Here is a 14,413-nt window from a genome sequence, read left to right on the forward strand (position 1 = left end):
CTGACTACAATGGATGCTATGTAACCAACAAATGAACATCTGGTGGTATCATGGACTGAGGCGTTCCAGCCACATGTGGCCCATATGGATTACAATTTGAGGGGTGTTTGGGATTTACTACTCAAATAATGTTACTTCCATGTGAGAAAATGGTCATTGTTACCTTATATGCCTGGACTAAGCAACCCTCACCCATAGACAATGGAGTTCTGATGGGTCATTACAGGAATAGATAATATATAATAAAACCATAAGCGATATAGAGTAATAAGGAATACTTTACGATCTTAGAGTATTCAAAAGTTTTCCTTCAATATAAAAATTATATAAAGAACAGATTAAATTCAGTACTAACGTAAAATACTTCAAAACTGTAATTTAGATGATATGCCTTTATGCAGCCAAGAGCCCCAAATCAGCTTGACATTCTCATACAGCTTCTAAACGTTACATGACTGAGTAGCATGGACTTCCGTATATATTTTCATTTCTATTAATTTACAAGGTCGGTTTCTATAATTTCCAAGCTTGACAGAGTTGCAAAGACTTGTGTATATATGTTCATGAGTTCAGTTTTTATTCATTGACAAGCTCAGTACTGTATCTATTAATTTCCAAGCTTAGTGTCTATTTCACCGCAGTTCCAACACAACCTTCCCAGTGGACTTTCTCTCCCTTATGTAATCAAAGGCTTGGGCGGACTCCTGCAACTTGAAGACTGCGGATATGTGAGGCGTGATCAGACCCATCTCGTGCATGTCAATTACGTCTTCTATTGCTTGCCTGAAATGCAAAATTATCTTCAGGCCAAATATGACAAACAATGATGCTAGTGTGTATGTGAGTGTATGTGAGTGAGGTGGAGAGGGGAAGGGGGCAGGGGAGACCAGGGATGAGATGGAGAGATGGAATGGAGGGGTATATGAGGGAGGCAGGTGTGAACTGGGAGCAAGGCAGTGAAATGGCAGGGGACAGGGCAACACGGAGGGAATTCTGTTTATGGCCGCCCCTTACGGAATTAGGGCGTCGGGCAATAGATAGATAAATAGATCAGGCTAGTATTGGGGTATCTGCTTGGGTAACTTAATTATGGTAACTGTATGAAAAGTAACAACTAAATGGTAATGGTGAGAATGGTAATAACAGTAACTAAGAAAGGTAACAGTCAAATGGGTAACAGTAATAATGGTAACAGGTAATTCCATCATATCCCCTTTGAACTGTACACACCTGAGGCTATTGTGGTCCACGTCCCATATTCTTCCTGGATATGAGGCTCCCTAAAACCTCTTCCTAACTGATTTATTTTGCTTATTACACCTTAACGTCCTCCTCTGTGTTATGCAGATCCTTCCACTATCACCATACTCTGCATAAATAACATACTAAAGGACATTACCCAGCCATATCAGAAAATAAATAATTAAAGAGGAGGTGCTAGGGAGCTTCCTTTCTCTGCATAAATTAACATACAAAAGGACATTAACCAGTCAAATCCAAAAACAAATCACAAAGAAAGAGGTGTTAGGGAGCTTCCTTAACTGATGGGAATACGAGTTCATGGTATTTAAGGGTAGGTGACCAGACTATTTCCCTTTGTGGCACTATATGATAGAAAACAAAACGAAACAAAACAAACAAAAAATCTCCGGTCACCCCTTGGAGATTCAAACCTACACCAGGCTCTCTCTCCAACTAGGGCATTCCGACCACTATACCACCAGATGCCACTGTTGTGAACTATCTATGGGTAAAATTAGCAATGCACCAACAAAACCGGCCTTCACATACTCTTAAATCATCATCAACTGTCATCATCGCCATCATCATTGTCATCTTTATCATTACTGCCATCAGCATTACTGTCATCCTCATCATCACTGTCACTATTCCATCACCCAGTTATATCAGTGCCACCACATGAAGGCACCCTCTCCATCACCTATCTTGAAATTAAACTGACTATGGAAGACATCGCATCCTCCTCAGCCGCCACCCACCTGTACACAGCGTTGTCGGCTTCACGGTAATGTGTGAGGGAAAGTCCAATGAGGGAGACAGCCTTGGGGAGCAGCTGGCTGGTCTCAATGTGGGGGATAACACGGCTAGCAAATCCTGCCACGATTACGCTTCCCTCGTGTGATACACTGGAAGAGATAAAGGGATGTTTGTATGCAACAGGATTAACTATTTACAGTTGAAGAGTTGAGAGGTAGGATGCAACTGGAGTGTATTGGTGCTGTGATGAGGAGGGGTAGATTGAGATGGTTTGGGCATGTGGAAAGCTTGGAGGACGACAACTGAGTGCGGAAGGTGAGGTGTGAACATTAGGCGTAGTTGCAAGAGGCAGACCAAAACTGAGCTGGGATGAGGTCATAGACTGTGACCTCAAGGATAAGAGACTGAATAGGGAGGCTGCCAGAGACTGAGCAGCATGAAGTGCCGCCATCAGGTGACCAAGGCCGACGCATGCAAGCATGTTGGAGCTTTTATAAATGAAATGAAACAAATAAAGTAATACTGCACACAAAACAGGTGTTCAAAGTAAAAGAACATGAGTCTACTGTATAAGTCACTCTTCAGGCAGCACATATAGAGAATTGTCCTTGTAATCATCAAACAAGATACCTGTACATCTTAAACATTATGTATAAAATATATAAAAACAAAGAGTAAATGCAGCTAAAATGTATAACTACAATTCCACGCAAAATTCAACTTAACACAATGAGAGATGGGCGATTCTTGCAAACAAAATAACAGACACATGTGCTCACCATTCAAGGCAGTCGTTGAATATCTCTCCTCCCACGGCATCAAACACAATATCAACACCTTTACCATCCGTTACCTCAGCAACCTGTGAGAGAGAGGATACATGCTGGTGGTTTAGTGGTTAGAATGTCTCTCCCTCCCTCCTTCCTTCTCCCCCTCTCCTCTCTCTCTCTCTTTCTCTCCCAGCAACTCCTTGATTTTGACCCTTAATCCCAATCCCATATTCCCACAAAATTATGTCCAAAACGAAGTATCTTGTTTTCATCATCATCTAAACCTCTTTGCCCAGTTATGGATGGGATGAGGTATGGTAAAAAAAAAAAAAATAAATAAAAATTTCATTCATTCATTCATTGCCAGACGCCATGTATCCCAAACGGGGTGGCCAAGGGCTTAGAGTTAATTGTTTTACAGGGAGGGGCACCAATCCTCCACCAACCCCACTTGACACGTAGGGAGAACGTTTAAAAATAATAATAATAAAAAAATATATATAGATATATTAATACAAATCTAAGAGAAAGAGAGCTAGAAAAAATCTGTCCACTCACAATGGGCCACACTCTCATTCCCTCACCATTCAAGCCACCAGAATCATGAGCTATGGAAACAATCTAGGACTCACTTTCTTTAAAATGTGACTTTTATTGTACTTCAGCGCTGCCCAGGCTCCCTTCTTTCTGACAAGATCTGCCTTGTCCTCTGTCCCACACACACCAATAACCTGAAATAGAGATATACGATTATATGTACACTAAGAGTCCAATGCTTTAAAATATACAGCTGGTCACTCTCATCTTAAATGTCAGGACCAACTTGCCAAGCCCCAGGCTCCTACGCTCCTCATGGGGCAACACAGGATTGGATGATGAATGGACAGAAACACATGAAAGGACTGACAAACAAATGAGGATGTTTGGGAGTGTTGTGGTGTTGATGTGGATGTACCGGAAAATGTTAACCCTTTGATATTCCGATGACGATTTTGATCGTCATTTCATATCCAACCTCAGGGATTTTAATGATGTTTTTAATAGTCATTTTATGAAAATTTTATAAAATGTTCACCATAAATCACATTTACGCGTCATAACAAAGAAAATCAAGCATGACATCACAGAATGGTTGCTCTATGCATGGCGGGTACTGCACAGATGGTCTGACTCGTGGCTTTGTTTCTTTATCACTTTATTCTGGGGGAATATTTTTCTACAGCAAAGTATAAAATTTTTGGTTTTTGCATAACTTCAACTCGTCACTTTGACTTCTTATTTTCTTTGTCTTCCTTTTTTGAACATACAGTAATCCCTCTACTATCCAACGTAACAGAGCCAAAGGCATGTCCGGAAAGTGATCCCGTCCGGAAAGTGGGCCCCAGCCTCCTGGATTTGTACTTGGACCCTAACCTATCCTGACTCAGAAAAACACCTATACAACTCCCTACTGGACATGCATAGCACCTATTTAAGATCCAATTCACACCAATAACGGACATAAAAGACTGAAATAAATGCAAAAGAACCAGAGAATGAGATTTTAGAGGTAAGTTTATACAATATTAAACATTCTGGATACTTACAACAGCTCCTGGACTGGTACTTATGGACCCTAACCTAGCCTAACTCAGAAAAACACCTCCCTACTGCACATGCATAGCACCTAAGACCCTATTCACACCAACAAGGGACATAAAAGAGTGAAATGAGGTTTTAGAGATAAGTATGGAAAATACAGTACAATATGAAACATTCTGGGTACTTACAACAAGTCCCTGGACATCCACGTGGATGTTAAGGGAGCACTGTTTTTTTTTTTTTTTTTTTTTTTTTTTTTTTTCATGTGAGGTGCTACTAAGCTGTTCATCATCATCATCATCCAGGTCTCCTTTCCCACCTTAGGGCAAGGTGAGGAGTTGCAACATCCAGACAGCCCATATTTGTCCAATCAAATGGGCCACACTTCCATTTCCTCACCATTCAAGCCCCCGGAATCCTGGCCCTGTTTGATATGTCAAAACATTCACCACGTTCTGTAGCTTCACACAAACGTATCCGACAGAGTCAATCCAGACGCTGTCACATTAAAATGGGGTGCCAAATCCCTGATCATGCACTTCTCCTCACAATATTCATCCAGCCAGCTCAATCTCTTGTCAGTCCCCTGGCCTCACTGACTTCCAAACCTCTCTTCCTCACACACGTATCCACCACATCCCTCCACCTTCTCCTTGGCCTACCTCGCCTCCTCCCTCCTTCAAATTCGATCAGATATATCTTTTTCACCACTCTACCGGTATCCATTCTCTCCACATGACCATACCATCTCAGTACACTCTCTTCGATTCTAGTGTCTACAGACTTCCTCACTCCACATCCTTTGTGAACCACATTATTCCATATCCTATCCACGCTGTACCCCACATACAGTACATTCCTCTGTGGTCCATCTCCACTGCTCTCGCTCTTGACTTTTCATTTTCATGCCACACTACAGTCTCACATCCACATGTTAAAGCTGGCACTAACACTCCCTTCATGTAAGCCTCTAAAGGAGGTAAAAAGAGATTAACACTAAAATATACAGCTAGTCACAAAGAAGTGCTAGGGAAAGGGTGCAGAGTTTTAGTGCTGAAATATTCTGCTAATGAGTCAGGTAGAAGCTCGAGGAGGATGAAAATATTGGCCAATTTAAGGTGAAAGAACTATGGCTGCATTGGGATACATTACAGCTGCCTAATAATATAAAGTAATACCTTGATATACGATACCCCTAGATGCAATACCCTGGCTTAACAATGGGGGTAGAAATACCACCATACTCCGCCTCACTATGGCCAAACCCCAGTTTAATAAAGGGTTTTGATTTTTTTTTTAAACCGATTCTGATGATATTTTAGTCTAAAATTGTGTGTTTAGGTTGACTTGTAAACTGTTTTTAGACTTAGATTAACGTATTTTAGCCACAGGTGGGGTGAACATCGTCATTTTGGGGGACTGTTTACTAAGCTTGATTTTTTCCAGACTTATATTTGACAATTTTCAGATTTTATTTGTTGGTTTTAGTGTGTTATTTACAGGTGCTAGGTAATTGCGGTGCTCCAACTGGATTAGGCCTGTTTAAGTGTATATCCAAGAGGTGGCTGGGGTTCACTGCTCACATAATGCCACTCAGGGATGAGTGAGGCTGGTCACTCTCATCTTAAATGTCAGGACCAACTTGCCTAGCCCCGATTTCCTACTCTCCTCTTGAGGCAACATAGGACTGGATGATGGATGGTTTTAGTGAGTTAATTTAAAGGTGTTAGGCTTGAGTTAGCTTCCTTGACAACTGTTAGGCCATTTAGATTGGCTTTAAACTTGTTTTTGGACTCATTTAGGTGGGTTTTCAGCTTGGTTTGGGGGGAACTCAAGCCTGGTAAACGTTCCACACTGCTTTACATGTTAAAAGTACCCCGATGTATGGTACACCGCTTAACGATGGGGTTTTACCTAACTAATTACATCGTTAAACCGGGGTATGCCTGTACTACAGTTGCCTAACAATAATGCAACAGCCGCTTAACAATACCTTAGCTTTGTACACACTGGTGGCAAGGTCAACGGCAGCCAGACCCAGACCCCCAGCAGCAGCTGTTACGAGGACTGTGCTGCCCTCCTGTATCTTGGCCCTCCTGTGTAGCCCTATCAGTGCAGTGGCGTATGAATCCACCAAAGCCGCGCCACTGTCAAAACCCACCGCATGGTCCACCCGCCACAAATCCTATAGACAAAGACATGAGGATTTAAATCTGAGGGATGGTTGGGGTTTACCATTAACCTAATATCATTCATGAACAGGTGCCTCATCCTGAAGAAAAATATATAAATAAAATAAATAAAGATGGATGGAAATAAATATATATATATATATATAAATAAAATAGAGGTATTAAAGTTGCTTAAATGATATACAGCATATTAAGTAGGCATTATAAGTTGCCTCTTTTAATTATGAAAGTGTTGCCTTCCTGTGCAGCCTATCAAGGTAGCTGTGAATGTGTCCACCTGGTCTGCCCTGCTGTCAAATTCTACCATACTATTTACTTGCCATAAATCATGCTGAGAAATATAGCCAGTGTACTTCCTCATCTATAACAACACACCAATGTCTCCTCAACTCCCCCTTGACTCCACCCAATTAAGAAAATCCTGGAGCTGCCACTGCCCTAATTTGATGTGATTCTCAAAGTAAAGTTATCTGTCAGCAGCCTGAATATAATAAAAAGCACATTATACTGAAGGGGTTAACTGATGGAGGGGGGGGGGGAAAGGTTAATATTTAGGTTACTGTACTGGCTGTCATATCTAACCTGTTCTGAAAGTACACACTCCTCTGCAAAGCCTCCCAGGTTTTCTTTACTGATCCCAATAACCTTGCTGCCCACTGCCAAGGTCGTCACATCACTACCAGCCTCCACCACCTCCCCACAAATCTCAAAGCCGGGAACAAATGGAGGCTTCATCTGTTGGCCGTACCTGCAAATTCAAAAACATGACATTAACCCATAAACTCTGATGGCCTGAGCTGCATCCCCTCCCACCCACCACCCACCACGCTCCACCCCATTCTCAACCTCTCCCCATACCCCCCCCCCCTCATCCTGCCCCACGCCTTTGCCACAACTCCTGCATCACAATCTACTGGATCTGTATTATTTCCCTGCTCAATGGGGCTTGCAAAAAAAACATTCAGTTGATGAAGAGCATAAATTAAGTACAGTGGGCTCACCTACTGCGTGAGCTCAGAATGCGCATATAGCATCGTGCACAAGTGACCAAAAATAATAACCAAAAAGCTTGACTACACAAGTTAACCTCACAAAACAGGAGTTAGAGGCAAGGAGTGGCTCAAAAACACGACTTTCCATCAGTACACGACCCCCACCCCCACACAACGTGCAAATAGTGACCTAGAGGTTGGTGGAGAAGGTGCTCAAGAGGAATCTACAGTAAGATCTCACCAATAACAACTTCGACAATAACATTTTCGGCAATAACAATAAGTCAGAATCGATACCCAGTTTCTATAATAATGACGGTTATTTCGCGAATACCAAGTTGTTATACTGCCAATACGCCCATAACAAGATGAGGAATCAAACAAACAAGCAAGAAGAGATAAAGGAAATTGCTGAAAATGTGAGCAGGTGCGAGAAGGAGAGGGAGGATCCTCCCCTCACCACCTCCCCTGTCTCATCCGCCGCCATCCCCTCCTCCTCCACTGCCCACCTGACTCACCAGCCGCCTCCCCCTCCACCTCCACAGCCCCACCTGACTCACCTGCTTCACCTGGCATACCTGCAACCCGCACCATAGTGACTGATGCTGCATTCTGGAAAAAATATAACATTCAACAGGCTGTAAATTTCTTTGTCAAAGCCTAGAATAATACAACACTGGCAACCGTTAAACAAGCATGGTGCGGCTGGGGTGGCGGTGGGGGCACTGTAAGTGTGTTGCCGCGCCTTGGAACCCCTGTTATTTACTGTAAGTCCATCAGGCCTGTTGTCTACCGCTGTTAAGGTGACTGCCCATATTTTTGTTATTGTAGCTATATCTGCAGTACAATGTCTGAAAAATTTGACCTTTATTATTTCTCTAAGGGCCAAAATATGTCCAGGTATGAGGGGGTACCGCCCATAGGTTGTTTTTCCCATGAGATTACGTATTCTCAGTGAGCGATTTCACACCCCACGAGGACCAGGACTGCCCAATCTCTCGCGCACTGTGCGAGCCCACTGTACTGTACACTACTTTTACCAAATACTATATATGCTGACTTGATGACTTCAAGAGCTGACACACGCACAGAAACAGACAGACAGATAGACACAGACACAGATGCACACACACACACACACACACACACACACATGGTCACTGAGTTCCAGACGATAATAGGGAACGTGGCAGGGAAGATACCTAACCTAGTCACCATGACCCCAGAAGGTGCTACAGTACCAGGAGTGTAATGTGGCTACAAGCAAGGTAACTGGCCACACAGTCATCAATCTTAGGCAGGAAACATTCAGCCATAAGTACAATCACTTGGTCATTTTTTCTTCTAAGTGACTGTACACAGAGTCAAAATCTAAGCAGAGACTCTCACATTGCTACAAGTATTATTACACATCTCAAATTTCTTTTTTCCCAAACAGCTTCCTGCAACTGTTGGGAGGTAATTACAGTAAGACTTCACTGTAACAAACTAACTGGGGCCCAAGCCATTCTGAAAAAAGTGAAATTCCGACAAAAGCGACATCCAGACATCCTCCTGCTAACCAGCCTTTTTCCGAAATATCAGACATTAGTCCGGATCGCACCAACGGTTTTTAAACTGTTTTCACTACCAATGCAGTACTGTACTATATTATACCTCCACTACAGTAATCAAATGGTATAATATATACAATAATACTGCACTGTACACTGACAGACATGTCTTTTATTTATCTTAATGTGGTGAACATAGCTGAAGTGGTCAGGTAGTCCGGACTGCTTCTGGCTTTATCGGACTTTTTCTGATATATAGGAATTTAGTCCGGTAGCTCCTCGATTACAGTAAAAGCGAATTCCAGTCTATTGAAGTCCATTATATCGAGGTCTTACTGTAGCTGCTTTGGCACTTAATTTAGTTCCTAGTCCATAGAGAACATCAGCTGTACCTTGTCCAAACCCAATACAGGGAGTCCTTCAGAGGAAACGTGCATCATTTTTAGATTACATCACACGTAATTAAAGTCCTAAATGTTAGTTTACAGATAAAATGAATGATATGACTTGATCTCAGTGTGGGGAACCGTTCAAATGGGGGAACATGAAGTGGAGTCTACATAAGCTGAAAATGTTACATCTTCCCAATGACCGTGAAGGCATCCCTCCCCAAAACTATTAGCCTCTGAATCCAATGACATCTTTTTTTTAGTTTATTCTTGCTATCTCCAGACAGTTTTATTCAGGTTAGATGTCTCATGGTGGTGAAGGGGATAATGATGGCTGTATCTAACCCCTACCATTCAAGAAATCTTTCCCAAACTGAGTAAATCACCTGGAAGTCTGACTTCATGGCATCTTTCCTATCACAACCTTCATTCTGATCGTCAGTATGGGATCCATCAGGGACGCTCCACTGGCGACCTTCTCACCTACCTTTCAGACTCCTGGTCATCCTCCTTTCGGGACTTTGGCGAAAGCTTTGCCATTGCACTTTACATCTCGAAGGCTTTTGATCAAGTCTGGCATAAATCTTTAACCCGCCCCATCCCAACGTTTTCTGGACAGTGGTACGCCCCAGTCCCGACATTTTTGGACCTTTTTTTTTTTTTGGCTCAAACATTCGCTTTTGGTGAGAAACATCGAAAATTCATAGAGAAATCGCTCACCTGAGGTTTAAAATACTCGATCCAGGTAGGAGTACATCCTTACCTTACAGGGTTTTCTATCAGGCTGGCTGCAAAGAAAACGAGTTCTATGGGAGGATAACTATTCCACACCACTCCTAAACGGTATTTATTTATTTATTTGGTACGAATTTATATGTAGTACGAGAGTATATTGGTTTTCAAACGGTAATATAGGCATTATAAGCATTGTTTCACTCACTAACTCATCACCATTCCTGACCTTCTTTTGCCACATTACCTGATCATCATTTCTGACTGTTTCTTCCTCTAATGTTTGTCCTCCACATTGTCATCGATTGAGGAATCACTCTGGCCCTGAATTTCGTACCGTGGCATGACATGGCTTTACTGGCCAGGTCACTGATAACAGGTGAATTGCTGAGAAAAGGGGCATGCAGGGGGGGGGAGGAGGTCATGCTGGGTAAGGCATTGTCCCTGCCTGGCATCTTGTAGAGAAAGGTGTCCCGTGTATACGTACCAAAAATCACTCGCGAAAATTGAAAATTGTGCAAATTAAATTGAAAATTGTGCAAATTAGGGACCTTACAATGTTGCCGTGTTAATTTACATCTCCGGGATATGAGTGCACATCATGTGAGGACATGAATTCACGTCTCCGGGACGGGGCGGGTTAATTTCCAAACTGCCCTCTTACAGTTTCTATCCTTCTATCTGTGCCTTGATCTCTAGCTTCCTTTCTGGTCGTTCTATAGCCGCTGTTGTAAACGGCCATCATTCTTCTCCTAGATCTATCAACAGTGCTGTTCCTCGGGGCTCTGTCCTATCACCAACTCTCTTCCTTTTATCCATCAACGACCTATGTTGTACATCTAACCCTATCCACTCATACGCTGATGACTCCACCCTTCACCTTTCCATTTGGTTCCCGCAACATCCATCTCAGCAGTTACTTCAACAAACAAGGGATGAGGCTATGGCACACCTAATGTCTGACTTGGCTCATATCTCTGACTGGGGTAAAAATAATCTTGTTGTTTTTAATGCATCAAAGACTCAGTTCTTACACCTATCAACCAGACAAAATCTTCCACAGGTGTACCCACTAATGTTTAATAATATTCAGCTTAATCCTGCATCATCCTTGAACATGCATGGGGTTTCATTTACTCGGGACTTGGCTTGGAAAGATCATATTACATCTCTTGTAAAATCTGCTTCCATGAGATTGGGTGTGCTAAGCCGACTCCATTCCTTCTTTACCCCTGCACAATTGTTGACTCTATACATGGGTTTTATCCTCCCCTGTGTGGAGTACAACTCTCATGTGTGGGAAGGTTCCCCACATACAGCTCATCTCAATAGGGTGGAGTCCAAGGCTTTTCGTCTCATTAACCCTCCTCCTCTTACTGACTCCCTTCAACCTCTGTCTCTTCACTGCACTGTTGCATCTTTATCTCTTTTCTATCGCTACTTTAATGGTCACTGCTCCTCTGAACTGTCTGTTTGCATTCCTCCACCTCTACGACGGGCACGTAGCACCCGTCTAGCAGCAAACTCTCATCCCTTTTCTGTTCAACTCTCTAATGCAAGAGTTAACCGTTACTCCCGGTACTTCATTTATGCGACAGGTCAACTCTGGAACTGTCTCCCTCTGTCTGTATTTCCTGCTTCCTATGATCTCCAGTTTTTCAAACGCAGTGTGTCCAGGCATCTCAAAATGATCGGATCTTGAATTTGGCTCTCTCTTGTATTTTGTTTTTCTCTTGAAGGGAATAGTTATTGTGGGCTCGTGACCTTTGGTTCCTTCTTCCTCACATTAAAAAAAAAAAGAAAAAGAAAGAGAAAGTGGAATGATACAATATCAGTTTAAAGGAGCTCAGACAGCTATACGTACTTATTTTCCACCATCAGCAGGTCAGAGGCATTGACACCACAGCTATGTACTGCCACTCTCACCTGAGGAAAAGAAATATAAATTCATTTTTCTTCTTTACCGTACATAAGAAAAGTCCATAAGCAGCACTCCACCATAAACACAACCGGCAGCATCTTACGTGTTGGGAAAACAGTTTGGTTTGCTTATGTGGGCATAGGTAAGGCAGTGGGAGTAGGATTTTGAATAAATGATGCAGGACACTTACTGATACTGGTGACTGAATTGTCCCCACAGCCTAAGAAGTACCAGGATGAAGTAGAAAAGGAGAATTATATGTACATGAACCTCCCCGTACAATGTACAGTAACTTCACTTTCAGTATTTGTTACAAACCAGGAGTTATACAGACATCTTTCAACTCCCTCCTTAGCTCTCAAAATGATGATGGACTTCAGAGGAGCCATTAAAGCCTGCAGTCCACCACATTTACATTTCTATTGTGGTCATGGCCACAACAACAACAAAAGTAGTGGACATAAAATGCATATGACGTCTTCTGACTAAGAGGGCTCAGATCCACTGCTGCAAATAAAGATAAAATGTCAGTTGCCCTACATTTCACAGGCATGTGAGTGGGGGGGATATGAGATGGAGAGAGGCCAGCCTGATGACTGACAGAATAAACTGAAGGTGATTCAACTGTGACCACCCATTTTGGGATCAAGGCATCTGGTTAGAGACAGACAGACAAATTAAAAGGAAAAAGCTGATATTCTGAAACATCCCTGATACTGTACAACACGATTCCCTGGACAGATTTTGCAGTGTGAGCCAGGTGCTGGAGAGGGATGTCTTGCTGTGGTGGCATTAATATAACTACCCAGTATGTGGCTCCACTGTCTGGTAATACAAACCCTCAGTTCTCTTCCTATATCCCCAAAAGGAGGATGCTGCACTTATGGAAAAGGGTGACTTCAGCCTGCGGTTGGGTCTAGTGACAGTCTTTGTTAGCCAGATCAAAATTTAGCTCAGTTTGGTTAAGTTGAATTGGAGGCTACAGTATATTAGTTCAAATTCTCTTTTGGTTGCCCGGGAGGTTATGTCTAGTTGAGTCTATGATAATTAGGTGAAAATTTAGCTTGATTAGGATGAATCTGGTGAGTCTATGTTAGCTAGGTCAAAATTTGGTTAGGCTCGGTCTAGTGGCAGTCTACGTTTGTCAGATCACCCTGGGGCCAGAACAACAATGGCAAGAGTGACTAGGGAACAACTACTACTACTACTACAAAACATCAATCTTACTAACCTCTTGGCTCTTCAGTTTTTTTCTTTTAACATCTTCAATTTGTAGATCCTGACCAAAATCCTTAAGTATAGCTGCTCTGTAGGTTGACACCCATCTTGAACTCAATTCAACGGATGATTTCACCAGCAGGGGACTGGTTGAAACTGCTCCTCTCAACTTCAACCCAACGTGGCACAAACTACGTAAACTTGAAGCTGCCATCTGTGTAAAAGGTACAGCCACTGGCAAAAATTTACCAACAATCCTCTGCTATTAATGTATTCTGCCTTCCATATTACTCACTCCTTCCCCCACCTTCAAAAAAAAAAAAAAAGTGATTATCCGATTACCCTTCCTTCTCGTACTTTGTATTTTTATCTCCATAATATCTACTACACTTAATTACCACATATGTCTACCCTATACGTACAAGTCTCATGCACCATCGTATCTTGCAAAAGCATATACTAGTAAAAAAATCATGTCTCCAAAACGTACATAATAAAGAATAAAAATAGCTATGGAATTCGCTAGTGAGAAAATGCACCAACACTGCAATCATCAATATTCACCCAAACAGCTTAATACAGTGGCAATAAAACCCCTATTAAACGAATGATACCTTTCTCCTATCTCAGAGTCCTCGTTTAGGGGAAATTATTGCTTACCTGTCCTGAAAATAAATAGTTTTTGATGAACACTTGGCCCGGAATCCCAGCAATTGGCGTCTTCCTCTTTCTTGTGGTGTTTAGGGGATCATGGCTTAGTAAGTTAGCAGCATTCATGGCGTACATCCTAGTAACAGAAATAAATGTACTTCAACATGGTCTATAGCTGCAAGGAAACGTAATTATATGAAGTTAAATTTTGCCAAGCGTTGAGGACATTAATTGTGACTGTGCGTTGTTTTTTCGCTAGTATATCCACTTCCAGTTAGAGACAATTTTAGCATCTAACAGCAAACAATACAGAGGTGTAAAGTTTCACAGTGTTTTTCTAAGTGGTCTGGTGATTTTGTGCTTGTCTCTTCCAATCTGGGGGGAGATAATAATATTTAGTTTTATAAGTTTAGCAA

The 14,413-nt window shown here is 42.2% G+C and overlaps 1 protein-coding gene across 1 annotated transcript; it reads right to left on the bottom strand.

Moving 5' to 3' along the window:
* Positions 1-396: 396 nt before the first annotated feature.
* Positions 397-14,132, bottom strand: LOC145418442 (protein Cryzl2-like). Its single transcript, XM_080286860.1, has 9 exons — positions 14,007-14,132; positions 13,360-13,560; positions 12,072-12,133; positions 7,124-7,289; positions 6,343-6,534; positions 3,401-3,499; positions 2,778-2,860; positions 2,001-2,147; positions 397-783 (listed from the first exon to the last, which is right to left on the bottom strand). The coding sequence occupies exons 1-9, from the start codon at positions 14,130-14,132 to the stop codon at positions 633-635; spliced, it is 1,227 nt and encodes a 408-aa protein (XP_080142986.1). The 3' UTR covers positions 397-632.
* Between the last annotated feature and the right edge of the window lie 281 nt (positions 14,133-14,413).

This window comes from Coenobita brevimanus, chromosome 114, assembly GCF_032717465.1.
Source record: "Coenobita brevimanus isolate Jiangsu-jjx chromosome 114, ASM3271746v2, whole genome shotgun sequence".
Classification (NCBI taxonomy): Eukaryota; Metazoa; Arthropoda; class Malacostraca; order Decapoda; family Coenobitidae; genus Coenobita; species Coenobita brevimanus.